General features: G+C 48.1%; 1 protein-coding gene across 1 annotated transcript in view; it reads left to right on the forward strand.

Moving 5' to 3' along the window:
• LOC146009583 (uncharacterized) overlaps positions 1–15,433 on the forward strand; it is a 68,039-nt gene extending 52,606 nt beyond the window's left edge. Inside the window, exons 2-7 of the mRNA XM_083150029.1 lie at positions 5,513–5,734; positions 7,607–7,720; positions 7,917–7,973; positions 9,622–9,852; positions 10,681–10,797; positions 15,276–15,433. Of these exons, the coding sequence (XP_083006155.1) occupies positions 5,513–5,734; positions 7,607–7,720; positions 7,917–7,973; positions 9,622–9,852; positions 10,681–10,797; positions 15,276–15,344 (810 nt within the window). The 3' untranslated portion in view covers positions 15,345–15,433. The remainder of the gene's footprint in view (positions 1–5,512; positions 5,735–7,606; positions 7,721–7,916; positions 7,974–9,621; positions 9,853–10,680; positions 10,798–15,275) is intronic.
• The last annotated feature ends 1,911 nt before the right edge of the window (positions 15,434–17,344 follow it).

The raw sequence follows: 17,344 nt of genomic DNA on the forward strand, positions 1-17,344 counted from the left end.
AAGGTCACAGCATTGCAGCATACAGGTCTCACAGCATAGTACAAACACTTCAGAAAGCTCCAGTGGTCCCTACTGTAGCCCACACCCCGGCCTGTCACTTGGGCCGCTGTTCCACCATCAGGAGCAATAACCCTCTACGCTTGAAACACTTATATCAGGGGAGCACAGGTGCTGCTTAATCAGCCCAAACCTAATTACATCAGTTTCCCTGCTGCTGCTGCTCCAAAACCTGGACCGGATGCTCCAAATTATCGTCATGCGTGAAGATGCTGTATTAATGTGCGCTTAACTACTACTATTGGGCAATAACTCATGGGACCCCGGAATACGTTTCCGGACTGATGTGTTGTCACCGCTAAAGGGGGTCTACTCTGGCTGCTTGTTGGGGGTTATGCTTGACCTTCCTTAGGCATACGTAGCATAATTCCAAAAAATATATCAGCACTGGGGCTAATAGGATAGCTTACTGTATGTCTAAAGAAGAGGATGGCTAAATAAGGTATGCTATTATAAATATCCCATGCTGGTGCCATCACCCATGACTAGACAGGTAGCTGGCTTACCCAAGGTTCACTGCTGTATGTAGCGGAGCCGTAACTACAAGTTCGTGGGCCCCATAGCAAAATCCTGAGAGGGGTTCCCCCTCCATTGTCACTGCAAAAGACAAAAAAGGCAATATAATATATTGTTATTGTTTAATTAAACTGATAGGTTTCTAACTAATGAGCCCTGAGACTTTAAATATAATATATGTGTAGGAGGAGGAGGAGGGGGGGAGAGAGGAGAAGGGGGGGGAGAGAGGGGGAGGGGAGAGGTGGGAAGAGAGGGGGAGCAAGGGTTTGAAAGTGTTCGATTGGTTACCAACCCCGGGCAGTGGACTGAACTCACCAGCTCCTTTCACTGGTGCTGGGCTCTCCTGCTCTTCTGTGCTTCCCAGCACCGCGGTCCCCTGCTCCCCTCCGAGAGGCTTGTCTGCTGGCTGCTGCCACTGGCTTTACTGCTCCTCCGGCCGGCTCCAGGTGGCGTAGGCTTTACTGATTTACGGCGCTGGGCTCCCCGGGCGGCGCCGTCAATTACTTCTCACCGGGCGGTGCTAATAGTCTGTACTGCAGTGCTTCCGGTCCCTAGGCTGAGGCTCACTGCTCCCCAGTGGCGGCGCAACTGACTTTAGAAGACGGCAGCGTGGCCACCATTGCCTCAGTGCCTGCCCTGCAATTTTTATATAAAAAAAACTGAAAAGAAAAAAAAAGATCATGGGGGTGCAGGGGATAGCCTGCTGGGGCCCCGGGCCCCGCCAAGGCCCAGGCCCCATAGCAATTGCATCCTCTGCACCCACTATATTTACGCCACTGGTATGTAGTTTCCAGCTGAGATATGCCCCACAATTTGACAAGGAATCAAATACACTGGATAAGATGAAGTCTTAAGCCGGGATGCACTAAAGGAAAAATGCGGTAAAAACCCCATTATCGGCAGCCAGCAGCCGGGTAGGAGGGTAGAGCTGCTGGGGACCCGATCACCCTCCGCCGGCTGCTTCGCATAGGGCAGCTATTATCTCAAGAGTCGTTGCTATTCTAATCGCATATGTTAGAGCAGTGGTAGCCAACTCCAGTCCTCAACAGCTACCAACAGTTCACATTTTCCAGACAACCTAGCTGCTGCAAAGGTGCACTCATTACTCACTGGCCTGTTTCCCTGGTTACCCAGCTGCTGCACAGGTGTACACGTTACTCACTGACCTGTTTCCCTGGTTACCTAGCTGCTGCACAGGTGCACTTTTTACTCACTGACATGTTTCCCAGATCACCCAGCAGGTGCACAGGTGCACTCATTATTTACTGACACATTTTAAAAGATCCACAGGTGGAGCAAATTACTTCACTTGTGATTCTGTGAGGAGACATGGAAAAATGTGCACTGTTGGTAGCTCTCGAGGACTGGAGTTGGCTAACCTAGTGTTAGAGCATATGCAATTAGTATCGTTGTGGTAGCCGGCAGAGGGGGTCGCTAACTGGCGGTAGAGGATAATGCATCCCACCCTTGGTTTTTTTTTTTAAACACCTTTTACATACCCTCCAACATGACCCATTCCATTCGGTACACAATGCTCTGTTCCTGGACGTCCCTTGTAATGTATGATTGCCATCACCTGTGTTGAAACACCCTTCTCTTCAATTACCTAGTTCCACACAGGTGCTGGCAATCATACATTACCAGGGACGTCCAGGAACAGAGCATTGTGTACCGAATGGAATGGGTCATGTTGGAGGGTATGCTTTTATTGGGTGAATCACTTTCAATTGACAGGTATAACAAAGTACCTTGGCATTTACAAATCACCCTTGGTTTTTAATTTTGGAGCAGTTCACAGCATGCCAGGTACACAGCATAGGCAAGTATAGTTACAGCATTGCAGCGAGTCATATGCAGTCTGTGGCTCACATGGACTATTGGAAGTCCTACCTGCCAGTCACCAACAGGGCAGGCAGTCCCCTTGGGAGATGTTCTTCAATGCCATATTTAAATCCTACTGTCCCAGAATGACCATTATGATCACGAAAGTTGGGTGGCCCTCCCGTCCACCCATAAAGGAGGGCAAGCCTTCAGTATGCTGGAAACATCTCCTGGAGAAGTTATGGGTAGCCGGAGCATCACTCCCTGCTACCTTCTCCGGCTCCCCTGTCCCCAATGTACTGTGCCATGACATTAAGTCAACAATGTACGTGGACAAGGTGGACAATGTACGTGGACAAGGTGGACAATGTACGGGGACAAATCCCTGGGTTGGATTAACCCCTTCCCGACGAGGCCTTTTTTGTTAATTTTTTTTTTTTCCTCCTCGCGTTCAAATAAGCGTAACTTTTTTAATTTTCCGGCTATATAGACACATGAGGGCTTTTTTTTTGCGGGACAAGTTGTACTTTTTAATGGTACCATTTACTATACCGTATAATATTCTGGGGAATCAGGAAATAATTCAATGTGGGGTAAAAAAGAAAAAAAACGCAATTCCACAATTTTGCGCTGGTTACGTTTTTTTTGGAGTTCATAGTTCGTTTAAAATGATGGGTTATCTTTATTCTATGGGTCGTTACGATTCCGGTGATACCAAACTTATATAGTTTTCGTTATGTTTTACCACTAAAAAAAAAAAATAGAAAATTTTACGGTTTTTCTAATTTGCGTCGCGTCGCCATGTTCTGCGGCTTATAACTTTTTTATTTTTCCACCTACGGACCTGGGTGAGGGCTCATTTTTTGCGGGCTGAAGTGTACTTTTTAATTAATACCATTATGGGATATGGGCGACTTTCTGATCTCTTTTAGTTATTTTTTTTTGGGTAGGCAATGCGACCAAAAAACGTAGTTTTGGCGTTGGGAATTATTTTCCGTTTACGCCTTTAACCGTGCGGGATAACTAATGTTATATTTTAATAGATCGGACTTTTAGGAACGCGGCGATACCAAATATGTTTATTTTTTTTATTTTTTATTTATTTTTATTTGTGAAATGGGGAAAGGGGGGTGATTTGAACTTTTAAAATTTTTTTTTTTTTTTTAAACTTATTTTTTTTTTTTTTTTACTTTTACTACAAGGCCCCCTAGTGTACTTGACCACTAGGGGGCGCGATCGCCTGTACTAGGTTCAGCCATAGAGCTCTATGGCTGAACATAGTGATTTTCAGCACTTTCTATTACATCCTGCCTCAGGCAGGATGTAATAGGAATGCTGACACGGCCAGCACAGGGGTCTACATTAGACCCCTGGCTACCATGGCAACCGATCGGCACCCTCCGATCTCGCCGCGGGGGGCCCCGATCGGCGCCGGAGGGGGGCGCCCCCCCTCCGATCAGCTATTTAAGCACTGCGGGCGCTTTGCCCGCGGTGCTTAAAGGGTTAAACGGCCACGATCGGCGAACTCGCCGCTCGTGGCCGTGAGAGCAGGTACCTGGCTGTAATATACAGCCATTACCTGCTCTCTTTCAAGCCAGCTCACTCCGTGAGCTGGCTTGATTCCCCCGCAACCGACATATGACGTAAATGTATGTCATATGTCGGGAAGGGGTTAAGAAGTGGAACTACTGTATAGTGGGTCTATTCTTTTTTGGAGCAAATCCTGTGTCATTGCACACCCACACACAGTGCTGCGTCATTGCCCACCAACCCAGTGCCCGCTGAGCCACATCCTGATTGGCTGAAGCCATATGGTGGCGGGTGTGGGTGAAGCTGGGCAGCATTCCCAAAATAGGGGCTGTGCATCTTCCAATGCAGACATCCTGGCCCCAGCTACAGAGCTTCAAGGGCCAAATGGAGTAACCTCAGAGATAGTCAGACGGACAATGGTCTCACAGATGATCCGATGCTGCATTTTGACGTCAATCTTTTATCATAACCGCTGGTTTCCAGCATACTTAGATACGGTTTTTCTATTTGTACTGCCGTTGGGCACATGGGTCCTGATTCAATCCTGTTCGCTAGGCTGCCAGGTATATGGATTCAGGATATGATTGATTGTGTATAAAGAGCATTAGTGCTTGGGTGGATGTTTTTTTTTTTTCAAAAATGTGTTTATTTGCGAATCACAATACAATATAGAAATAGCTCCATAACACAGAGACAATAAAGTCCACATTTAGAATAGAACAATCAGCTGTGGTGCAATACGAAAACAAAGACGTGATTCATTTTAACAGTTTTATAGGGAGATAGGAAGAAATTGTGGGTAGAGGATAGGTGAGAAAGGGAAGAGAGTGAAACCAAGCGGTATAGAGGGAGTAGAATGGAGGTAGAGAGAGAAATAGAAAGGGAAGGAAAGCGAAAGAGGAAGAAGGTTGAAGAAGGTTGGGTCCTCGGTGGCATATGATGGTGACAGTATTATATTAGGGATCAGTCGGCTAGGCTCGGTATCATATACTGAAAGGGGAGGTGGTCTGTTGGAGGGTTGCCCAGGGGGTCCAAACAGAATTGAATTTTTTGGAGGAATGGTTAAGGATGCTTGTCATATACTCCATGCGGTACACATGCCACAAGCGGGATATTATGGAGTGCATGGAGGGAACCACCAGCTTTTTCCAATCCATCGCGATCTGGCAGGTGGTCGCAGAGACCACGTGACGCATCAGTTTGTTTTGTGGCTTGGAGAGAGATGGGACATCCAGTGGTAGGAGAAAATATTTGGGATCGTTTGGGATGGGAGCAGATAATAGATTTTCTATGTATTGGATGACCTCTTTCCATAGATCCGCTATCTTAGGGCATGTCCACCATATATCCATGAATGATCCTTCAGCATCACATCCTCTCCAGCATCTGTCCGATACATTTGGGTATATTTAGCTAAGTTTGGAGGGGACGTCGTAATACCACCTATAAATCAGTTTATAGGTGTTTTCTTTCATTTTGACACATATAGAGCTTGAGGCAGCATTGTCCCAGATCTCCGACCAGTCCTCTTCACTTGGATGTTACATTCTTAATATATAACTGAAGTCTGCTTGTTCTTTATCTCTAGTTGTACAAAATGGTTCCAATCAGCACCATAAACACTGAACATGGGAAAGTTTCCTGTGAGACTCGGGATGGAACCGTGATCAACATCAGCATTAACCAGCGATCTGTCCTGGACTGTCTGCTGGACAAGATCCGGATGCTCCGGACCACGGCGAAATCTAATACAGAGACCAAGCCGACCTCTGGGACTGCTCCTAGTCAGGTGTCCCCTCTGTGGCTCGGGGTAAGGCCTCCTGAATTAGAAAACCCTTTATGATCTTGTTCCATTAACTAAAATGTCATATAGGATAATCTGCTAATGATCGGATAAGCTTAAGGAAGCGGCAAGCAACCGCGTGTGGGGTCCCCTCCAATTGTCTGCCCAGCTAGCAGGGGCTTCTGGCTTCCTTTGCAGTCAGGGTGCCATTGCCGGAATGCGGGGAGGTGACGGTGAGCAATCCGGCACTCAAGTGGGTCAGCTCCTGCCAGGTGCGCCCTAACCTGGCGGGTAGGGGACCGGAGCTGCGGGTTGATCATTGCAGCGTCTGTGCCTTTGTCAGCAGCCCTTGTGTGTATTAACTAGCTTAATGAGACACACCTTCAGCATGTAAAACCTATGCTCGTTCCATAGATGTGGGCTTCCACAAAGCCCTGGTTCATGCTTGGTAGCCAATTTGTTAACCCGCTCGGTGCTCGAGCCTGGCCTGCTCGTACTGTTCATACTGTAGCGGAAATTTGTGTTTAACCAGTGTAGCGCAATGAGACGCACGTACGTAAGCAGTGCCCTTACACAAATGTAAACTTTGCAGTCATTAGCTATATATTTGTGGGCTCCCATGAAGCCCTGGCTGGTAGCCATTTTGTTAACCCGAGTTACTGTAGCCCTGGCTGGTAGCCATTTTGTTAACCCGAGTCTGGCCTGCTACAGTATGTACTTCAACCACACTGTACTGTATACTCGCTCACTTATCCCCATGGCTCTAAATTGGGTAATGAGATGCACGTCTATGCATTAGTATTTTCTGAGAATAATGCAGGGTTGCCAAGTTGCAAAAAATCCTCTCCGTGAGAAGCCCGGAGAGGAATATTTCATACGAGTTTGGGGGCGGGGCTTAACAGTGACATCATTAAGCCCCGCCCCCATTACGGCAAACTGATCTCCATGGAGGGGGCAGGGCTAAAATGACACGATTGTGCCATTTTAGCTCCGCCCCCTCCTCTGAGACCCGCGGATTGCGGCATTTAAATGCCGCGATCGGGGGTGGTGGGGGGGGGGGGGTTCGCTCAGTGGGGGTCCCCCTGATTCCGGGAGGGTTTCCCACCCTTCTGGGGGCCGGGAGGGGGCGGGACCCGATTTTCGGGAGACTCCCGCAAATTCCGGGAGGGTCGGCAACCCTGGAATAATGTCTATTTAACATACTGTACGGTAAAGTATTTCTTGCATTATAGTGCATTTCCATGGACACTTTATGCACGTGGATTCTTTCACTATAGCATTGCATAAGACAGCTGACGCTTGTGCAGTGGTGATTTTAAAATGCGGCATCTGGTGGATGATCGCTGGTATTGCACTCATTCGGTAACACCATATGCCACAGGGTTGCCGACCCTCCCGGAATTTCCGGGAGTCTCCCGAAAATCGGGTCCCCCCTCCCGGCTCCCGGAAGGGTGGGCAACCCTCCCGGATTAAGGGGGCACCCCCGCTGTCCCCCGGATCGCGGCATTAAAATGCCGCAATCCTCGGGTCTCGGAGGAGGGGGCGGAGCTAAAACGACACAATCGCGTCATTTTAGCCCCGCCCCCTCCACAGAGATCCGTAAAATTACTGGTTTCGCATCATGGGGGCGGGGCTTAGGGATGTCACGCTTAAGCCCCGCCCCCTGAACGGCTGCTGAAACTCTCCTCTCCGGGCTTCTCCCGGAGAGGAGAATAACAAAGTCGGCAACCCTGATATGCCATATGACATACCGTGCGACTCACTGCGCTGCAGAGCGACTAGGAATGCTGTGACGAATTGGCGGGACAAACGCCCTAGGCAGGCAAGATGACGGCTGCTCCATCTGTACGATATAACATGTCAGAAACACTAAACAGAATTGTTTGTCTCTGTCTGTAGGCTACGCTGATCAGTTTGGGCTGTGTCTGTGTCATGCTGGCTGTAATACTCTGTGTTGTACAGCCTAACCTCTTCATCTTTTATACCGGTGCACACTTCTGGGTAGGATTTCCGGTGAGTATTGAGATAAAAGCAAAATGTACACAATAAACATGGCGCAGAATATATTATGCCAATGTTCTAATGTTACGGAACTTTTTTCTCGTTGAAATGTTTTTTCCACTGACCAGTGCAGTGTCTTAGAAATGAAGAGCGCTGTACCGGGAAAATTATATTATTTGTCTCTAAAATATTGTGTATTGCTTTATAGTTAATTGTCTCGGGTGCGCTGAATGTTGTGTCTTACAGCAATCCGAAGACATCCAGGGTGAGTGTTATATCTGGATTGTTATTTTTATCTTTCTAATGCCCCGTACACACGGGGGAGATATATTGCTCAGCAATATATTGCTGAGTGTCTCTCCTGTTCATCAGCGACCAGAGATGGTCGCTGATAATCAGGAGACTCTGCCGGGGGAAGAGGCAGGGAAATAGCTGATCGCAGGAGCAAGCTCCTGCGACCAGCGACCATCAGGGGCTGCACACGGGAGCGCGCACCCGGCGATTCATCGCCGACAGCACACACAAATCACTGGCAATATGGTCGCTTAGCGACCATATTCCCAGGGATATGTGCTGAAATTGCACCCGTGTGTACTCACCTTAAGGGCCAGATGTACTAAGCTTCAAAAGTGATAAAATGGAGAGTGATAAACAGCCAGCCAATCAGCTCCTGCCTGCCATGTCACAGACTGTGTTTGAAAAATGTCAGGCAGGAGCTCATTGGTTGGTTGTTTCTCACTCTCCATTTTAGTACTTTTGAAGCTTAGTGTCTTGTTTTGTCATACTTGTCTGCCTTAAGAGTATCCTCTCTGGGAGAAGCCCAGAGAGGAGACTATCTGCAGCTTATTCGGAGGGTGGGGCTTGTTGTCATTGAGCCACGCCCCATTGATGTAAATGCCATGGTTCATGGCTCTTCGGGGAGGGGTGGTACTAAATTACATGATTTGCTTAATTTTAGCCCCACCCCCTCCCCAAAGAGCCACCAATGTCGGTTTTGATTGGCAGAGAGAGAGGGTGCTGGGGCTGATCCTGGGGCACCGTTAAATGCGGAGGCTTGCCCAACTTTCTGGTGGGCCACGAGGCGGACCCGACTGTCGGGACCCTCCCGGCCATTCCCGGGAGGGTAGGTAAGAATGCTGTAAATAAGTGTAGATGTTAAATAGCTTTGGTTGTTCCAGCCGGTCAGTTGATGGTAAATGCTTCGATAAACTTCCAGAAGTCACCAAGCTCAGAGGGACACCCAGCTCTCAGCAATTCTATCTAGGGATGACCATCGATGATTCAGAATCATTGATGGTTTATGACCAAATTTGAATGGTTTTGCCATCAATGGGAGAGAACCAGATAGTTTCCCTCCATCAATGGCACAGAATCAACAACTTTTTGTTCGCTTAACTTTTTTGGGGGGGGATTTGTCAAAACTTGGCGAGAGATAAAGCATAGGGGTTGCCCCTACCGACCAATCAACATCTGTGCTAGAAAAATGCCAGACCTAGACTTCATTCCCTTATGTATATCTATGTATACGTGAATTAGTTCTCATTCCAGTACCTTGCATCTTCCAAAACCCGTGCAGTTCCTCTTCCCTGTCTGAGGTGTCGCTTTCTGCTGTGGTGCTTCTAGCACAGTCTGGTCTGCATATCAATGCTTAAATACAGACCACACTGTGCTAGAAGTATCACAGCAGAGAGCAGCACCCCAGGCAGGGAAAAGGAACTTCATGGGTTTCGGAAGATGCCGGGTGCTATGATTCTCATTAAGTCATGTAATGTATGAGAGCATCTATGTAAGCACCGGGGAGATTTGATCTCCTGCTACTGGGTGCGGTGGTCACTGGTGGACATAATCTTCGTTTCCATACACTGACGCCAAACTGTTCCTAATTCTCCTGTCTCATTTGTATTCTCCCACAGAAGGTAATGGCCTCCCTCGGCCTCTTGGCCAGCCTTGCCGTTTCCATTGCAGGCCTGGTCATTGCTGTTGGTGATCGGAGATATATGTACTACGACACTATTGTCTGTGACAATCTTCACAAGGGGACAATCTATGGCAACTCCGGCTACGTAGTGACAAGGTCTCCCAGAGAATATGAGAACTTATCCTGGGATTTTCAGAGATGCAGGACAGGATTTCTGGAGTTCCAGGTGTGTACTCTGCGGTATTTGGGTGGGCCCCATGTGTTCCTTAAGCTGCAATCTCCAGTGTGGCTGTAAATATCTTCTGCAGCTGGGGTAGGGATGGCCATTGACCATCCATGATTCTAAATTATCGATGGTTTATGGTCAATGCAGAATAGTTTTGCTATCGATGGTGGAGAACCAGATGGTTTACCTCCATTGATGTCCAGCATCTGACCATTATGGGAGGGGCCTAATATGAGCAAACATCTTCCTACCTATACAGTGTTCTTCTACAAAAACACTTGGGGCAGGATGTATTAAAATACATCGCTGCTCCTCGCTGTGCCACCGCAGCGATGTTATCGAATATGTACTGTACTAACATCATCGTAATGTTGTGACGGAGGCCCCCCCTCGATACCTGTGATGTGGTATGTGGGGGGGGGGTCACCTTCGCATCCCTGGGCTCTTCCTCTTCTGGGGGGTGGCGGCTGGTGTTAAGAAGCCCATAGGCTTCTATAGGGTATCGCCACCCAAAGGTGGCAATACTCTGGGTGGCGAAAATGCGGTGGCCAGGTCTAAGTATATTTTAAAAATGCAGTAAAACCCCTGAAAACAGGGGTTTTGCCGCATTTTTTCCTTAGTACATCCCACCCTTGGTGAGACTGGGCCATAGGGTTCTAAATCCAGGGTTCTGTAGATGCACTCAAAAGATACTGCAGTTGTCCTATCGGGGTGTACCATCCTTAAGTAGGGGGGACAGTGACTTACTGGCTGTGATTAGCGGTACAACTCTGTCACATAATCACAAGCACCCCTCTCGTATTATGTTCTGTCCTCTCCTCCCTACAGAGTCTGTTGCATGGCTTACTAATTATGACGCAGGTCTTGATGGTCTCTGGTCTCTCCATATCTGTCATTGGTCTGGGCTGCAGACTGATAGCTCTGTGTTCTGGCCGCACATGTCAGGTAAGGGATCGTACATCGCATCACTACCCATCAGTATTATACTATACCGCGCCTTTGTGCATTGGCACCTAGAATAGCACATTTTGGGGGAAATTTACCAATATGAAAAACCTAGTTTTTCGTATTGGTTGTTTCCCTACGACTGCATACGACTGTTTAAGTCGTATGCAAAGTCGTGTTCCGGAGGGGGATTTACAAAGCAGTCAGATACGACTGCTTTGTAACCCTCCGATGGTGTAATGATTCGTATTAGCGGCCGTATATACGGCCGCTAATACGAATTATTTCTAGCAGTCTGCACGGATCAAGTCAGATCCGTGCAGGCTGCAAGGTGTAAAAAAAATAGAAAAATAAATAAATAAAAAAAAAAAACGGCGTGGGGTCCCCCCCACAGCTGTAACCAGCACCAGGCTGACGGAGCCGGGGCCGGTAATTGAAAATCAGGGAACCCGACAAATAGGGGTTCCCCGATTTTTAACAACCAGCCCCAGGCTCCAGGTCCGGGGCTGGTTCCCAAAATACGGGGGACAAAATGAGTAGGGGTCCCCCGTATTTTAAGAACCAGCCCCAGGCACAACCAGCCGGCAGGGTAATGTCACAGCCGGGGGACACTTATAATATAAGGTCCCGCGGCCAAAACATTCTCCCTACCGACCAGTCAGCCTGGCCAGGGGCCCTGGGGGAGTGGGGACCCCCCCAATAAAGGGGTCCCCCCCCTCCAGGACTTACCTGACCAGGCTGAAGCCTGGTGCTGTCCTCGATGCCCCTGGGCGGTGGGCATCGAGCTGATAAATGTTGTAAAAAATAGATAAACCATTGTTTTTTACTGTGGCACTACAAGTGCCAGCAAGCCTCCCCAGCAAGCTGGGACTTGGAGAACCACAAGTCCCAGCCTGCTGGGCATTAAAGGGCCCGCTGGCACTTGTAGTTCTACAGTTAAAAAAATAGTGCACAAAACACACTGACACACTTTTAAAATAAAACTTTATTACACACAAAGCCCACACACACTAATACTTACCTATCTTCTCTCCGTAGGTAGCCCTGATGTCCTGTGTCGGCGTCTTCTGGTCCTGTGTCGTCTTCTTCCTCCATGTCGACGTCGCTGTCGGCGATGGTGTCCCCGTCCGGATCCGAAGAAATCCATTTGGGAAGCTGTGGAAGGAAACCATACTCACCTGTCCCAGCGCGACGTAGTCCAGGTAAGGGTCTTTGCAAAAAAATAAACCGAAAACCCCGAAACCAAACCGGACACGACGGAGACGCACGGTGTGTTTACATCGTGCGGCTCCGCCTCCCGAATGCCGCTATTGGCCGCCTTGCGGCCTAGCGGCCAATAGCGGCATTCGGGAGGCGGAGCCGCACGATGTAAACAAACACACCGTGCGTCTCCGTCGTGTCCGGTTTGGTTTCGGGGTTTTCGGTTTATTTTTTTGCAAAGACCCTTACCTGGACTACGTCGCGCTGGGACAGGTGAGTATGGTTTCCTTCCACAGCTTCCCAAATGGATTTCTTCGGATCCGGACGGGGACACCATCGCCGACAGCGACGTCGACATGGAGGAAGAAGACGACACAGGACCAGAAGACGCCGACACAGGACATCAGGGCTACCTACGGAGAGAAGATAGGTAAGTATTAGTGTGTGTGGGCTTTGTGTGTAATAAAGTTTTATTTTAAAAGTGTGTCAGTGTGTTTTGTGCACTATTTTTTTAACTGTAGAACTACAAGTGCCAGCGGGCCCTTTAATGCCCAGCAGGCTGGGACTTGTGGTTCTCCAAGTCCCAGCTTGCTGGGGAGGCTTGCTGGCACTTGTAGTGCCACAGTAAAAAACAATGGTTTATCTATTTTTTACAACATTTATCAGCTCGATGCCCACCGCCCAGGGGCATCGAGGACAGCACCAGGCTTCAGCCTGGTCAGGTAAGTCCTGGAGGGGGGGGACCCCTTTATTGGGGGGGTCCCCACTCCCCCAGGGCCCCTGGCCAGGCTGACTGGTCGGTAGGGAGAATGTTTTGGCCGCGGGACCTTATATTATAAGTGTCCCCCGGCTGTGACATTACCCTGCCGGCTGGTTGTGCCTGGGGCTGGTTCTTAAAATACGGGGGACCCCTACTCATTTTGTCCCCCGTATTTTGGGAACCAGCCCCGGACCTGGAGCCTGGGGCTGGTTGTTAAAAATCGGGGAACCCCTATTTGTCGGGCTCCCTGATTTTTAATTACCGGCCCCGGCTCCTTCAGCCTGGTGCTGGTTATGGCTGTGGGGGGGACCCCACGCCGTTTTTTTTTTTTATTTATTTATTTTTCTATTTTTTTTACACTGAAGCCTGCACGGATCTGACTGATCCGTGCAGGCTAAAACGCAAATAGAACAGGAAAATGGTGTTCTATTTTCCTGTCGTATTTGCGTGGGTGTTTCACACCACTAAGCAGCCGTATTGTCAGTACGGCTGCTTAGTAAATCAGAAACCACCATTCTTTTGAATGGTGATTTCTGTCGTATCCTATCGATGGTGTAGACATTCGTATTTGTAACTACAAATACGAATGTTCCATCTTTAGGACTACGAATTGTTGTATTTTTGGGATTGTAAATCCCGAAAATACAAATTCGTAAAAAAAAGGTGTATTTCTCCCTACGAATACACCTTTTTTCTACGAATCCATTTTGGTAAATGTCCCCCAATATGTTTTATCCACATATTTATTTAATACCATAATATATATACATTAGCATAAGCTGTCAGAATAGCATACATTGGGGCTTATTCTGGTTGATTCGCAAGGCTGCGTATTCGCAGCCTTGCGAGTCCACCAAACCCCGCCCAGCGAATGAGAACGGTCTGCCCCCCCATTGTCTTAATAGAGAAAATGTGACCATACAGCTTAAAGCTTGATTAAGGAAATGGCTATACCTCAGGTCGGCTGATGTTTGCAGGATGTGTTAGAAAGCAGCGCCCTGCGTCTGTCTCCATACACTGTTTAGTGTGCAGCCTACAGACTGCCTTGTCCCCTTGCAGCCACTGTAGCTAGACGTCACCCTGAGTGACAGCTCACATAGCGAATAGCAGGGCAGAGACCCCTGACCCTGCTGGCAGCGTTTCCTTTCTTGTAGGGAAGTGATAGCGTGATAGTGTGCCTCAGCGCGTGTGTGACATCCTCCATGCCTGTTTGCAGCTCCACGTGCACCGGAGCGCGTAAGAGCAAGCCCCGCTGTACTCCCGTTACAAGCGTGACCTTTATACAGGGAGATTCATCATCTGTGGCAGCAGCCTCGCTGGGAGAGATACCGCAGCGTAAACCAGTCAATTGCCATTAACCCTGCACAAGCTGAACGCTACAGTTAAGTAACACCTGAGACTGTGATTCCATGCATCAGTTGTATTACACCTGAAGTTAACTACTGAAGTACTGTTATATTCTACAAGCTTGTCACTTGAATAAACCTCAAGCTGGTTATATCTTCTAAGTGTGTCGTCTAACAACCACACAGCACGTATATATAGACACTCTGCCAATAGGATGTTCGGGCTATGTTCACTAGAGCACCCAGGGAGAGCTTCTGAGTACCCAGAAACCTCCTCAGAATAGAGAAACAAACCAAGCCCTGTCCCCTCGTGGCATTTTGCAGGTCAATGTGGAGTGGGAGGAGCCAGTGTGATGAGATTCCTTTAGAATGATGTCATTTTAGCCACACCCTCTCCCAGAAGTTGTAATGTTGTGTGCACACACGTGCGATTAGCCCTTTGATTTTTACTATATAGTCATAATCGAATCGCTATTGCATAGACATCGTATGGAGACCGACCATGGTTTTAAAGGTTTCAATCCCGATTCGATGCCGATGAGCACTACCGTTTAGCCGAAATCGAATAGCCAAATAGTTACAGGCTTGATTTGAAATATGACAGGCTGCGCTATCTCTTATATATTTAGCCAGATCTGTCACTCATCCCCTGTGTAGCTAACGTTCCCGCCCAGCGGCATAAACAAACCCGCCCCCCCCTAGGGAAAAGACCAGTGTTTTATGTGTATAACGTTTATCTAGTTACGCCCCTTTTTGTAATTCCAGTAGACCTCACAAACAGGGAATTAGGTGCCTGATTCTGGTATGATCGGATGGGCCCCTATGTTCCTGATAATTCCTTTTCTTGTATGTATACGATGGCTTCCTAGGGTTACCAGCCATGTTTGAGGTGTTACAGTAGACACATTTATGGCAAATTTGTTCTGCGATTTGTTCTCTGTAATTGGAGTTGCTGGAGGAATCCATCATGCATCTGACCGCGCAAAACAAGTTTTCGGGAATAAAGAAACGGAGGCAATGCCGTTCACTACACATGCGCCAGTGGGAAAACACCACACCATCTATCGGCAAATACATGAACCCACTGCGGTTAGATAGAACGCTGCTACAGCAATCTACTGCAGGCTTGTTATTTGTAAGATGACATCACATATGTTTGCTTTGCATTACAGGCGCCTCACGAAGAGAAGGAAGATCCTCTGCTTTCCGCGGATCATACTGGAGACATAATCACTATCTAGAGAGAGAACGATCAACTCACATAAACTGCCATAATTATCATCACCGTGACCTCAGCTTTGCCATTATTAGGGTATATGTCATGTTAAAATTAAATACCGAGACACCGTGGTTCATGTTCAGTATTTAACCCTTTCAGGTTCAACGTCTAGTCAGGCTCAACAGCCCTAGCGCTAGTAGCAGATCCAATGGGGAGCCACTTTAAAATAAGAACTTTAACAACGTTCAACATTCAATGTAGACCAGCGGTTCCCAAACTGTGCGCCGCGGCTCCCTGGGGTGCCGCGGCGCTGTCACAGGGGTGCTGCGGCTGGTGGCTTTATCATGCAGACTGACAGCCACATACCTTTCTCCTCACGTTATCTCTGGCATCTTTTTCACCAGACCTCTAAGCTCCCGGCGCCACCTGGATGAGGTCACGCTGGTGCAACGGCTTAGGAGGCTCAGCAGTTGTCAGGTACCCGACGCCCTTGCTCCTGGAATCCCGACAGTTGGTCTCTGAGCAGGATGCGGCCCAGTAGAGGCCCCAGCAGGACGTCATCTCTGGTTTCCTGGTGGTCGCAGGAGCTCCGTGCTCCCAGCGCCCCCAGACCATTGCCCAGAAACCAGATGCCCACATTCCCGGTAACTCATCTTCTGGTGGCGGCCTCCGTGATGTGACAGACCTCAAGGTGAGGGGGCTTCTGCCCTAGGAGGCTCCAGCGGCCTCCCTAGACCCACGCTGGCCTAGCCTTGGCCCCTGCTAGTCCCCCCCCATAATAAAGTGATACCCCAGGTCTTTCGCAGCAGCTGCACCCCCCTAGAGTGAAGTTGTGACATCCCCCCTAAACCCTGGAGTCATGCCATGGGGGGAGGCGGGGGGATTAAAAGGAACACAGTCATATCTGTACTGGGAGGGGGTAGAGATATATACACACAATGATGCCTGTCTCTGTGTGTGTGTCTCTCTCTCCACACTCTCTCTCTATTCTCCATCTCTCTCTGCTTTCCAAATCTCTCTCCCTCTGCTCTCTGCTCCTTTTCTTTTTCTCTCCTTTTCTTTCTCTCTCTCTCTCTCTCTCTCTCTCTCTCTCTCTCTCCCTCCGCTCTCCATTTCTTTCTCTCTGTTCTGCATCTCTCTCTTTCTACTCTACATCTCTCTCGCCCCCCATTCTCCAATTATCTCTCTCTCTCATTGTTCTACATCTATCTCTTTCTCCACTCCTCCTCAGTGGTGGCTCCAGAGGGGTGGCTGTAGCGCAGTCCAAAATTCAGATAGAAGAGTTACACCAACTGCCACTCCAAATACTGCCAGTAAGTCATGGCCGGAGATGTTTGGCAGTATTTGGAGTGGTAGTTTTTGTAACCCTTCCACCATCCTTTTTGCAAAAAAAATAAGTATTTTTTTCCCTAATCCAAAAACGAATCTCATTATTTTTACCCAACTACTTAAAAAAAGGGAGACTTTGGTTATTATTTTTGCTTGAGGTTGCCTTCAAAGAATCTTAGAGACCCAAAGGGTGCCTTTAACTAAAAAAGTTTGGGAACCCCTGGGTTAAGGGATAACATCCCATCCTATGAAATATAAGACTATATAATTTTGGTGTACCATAGCATGTTGCATTCAATTTGTCGTGAAACTCATTGGTGGGTCTAGTGTTCAATTTAGAATTCTTAGAGGGAGGTACAGTATCTAGACTCTAGTATCTTTGCATTTACTACTGTTGCCGCTTTAAACCCTGAAGACAGAACCGCCAAAATCTACGGTTCTAAAAAGCTGAAGCTTAGCAAGTAAGTAAGTAAGTTTTATTTATATAGCGCACTTTCTCCAACAGGACTCAAGGCGCTTTACAGACATTAAGAATAACAATGTGCATACTGTAATACAAAGGGTTATCAGTACAAGGATTAAGCAACAATGGCAGTACAGTTATACATCACACGTACAGATGCTGTATGCACTAGACGCATTCTAATAAGGGACTCGGACGTGGGGAACATATTTACCGAGCTGTGCAGCACC

The sequence above is a fragment of the Crinia signifera genome, chromosome 6 (assembly GCF_055691185.1).
Source record: "Crinia signifera chromosome 6, ASM5569118v1, whole genome shotgun sequence".
In the NCBI taxonomy this organism is placed as follows: domain Eukaryota; kingdom Metazoa; phylum Chordata; class Amphibia; order Anura; family Myobatrachidae; genus Crinia; species Crinia signifera.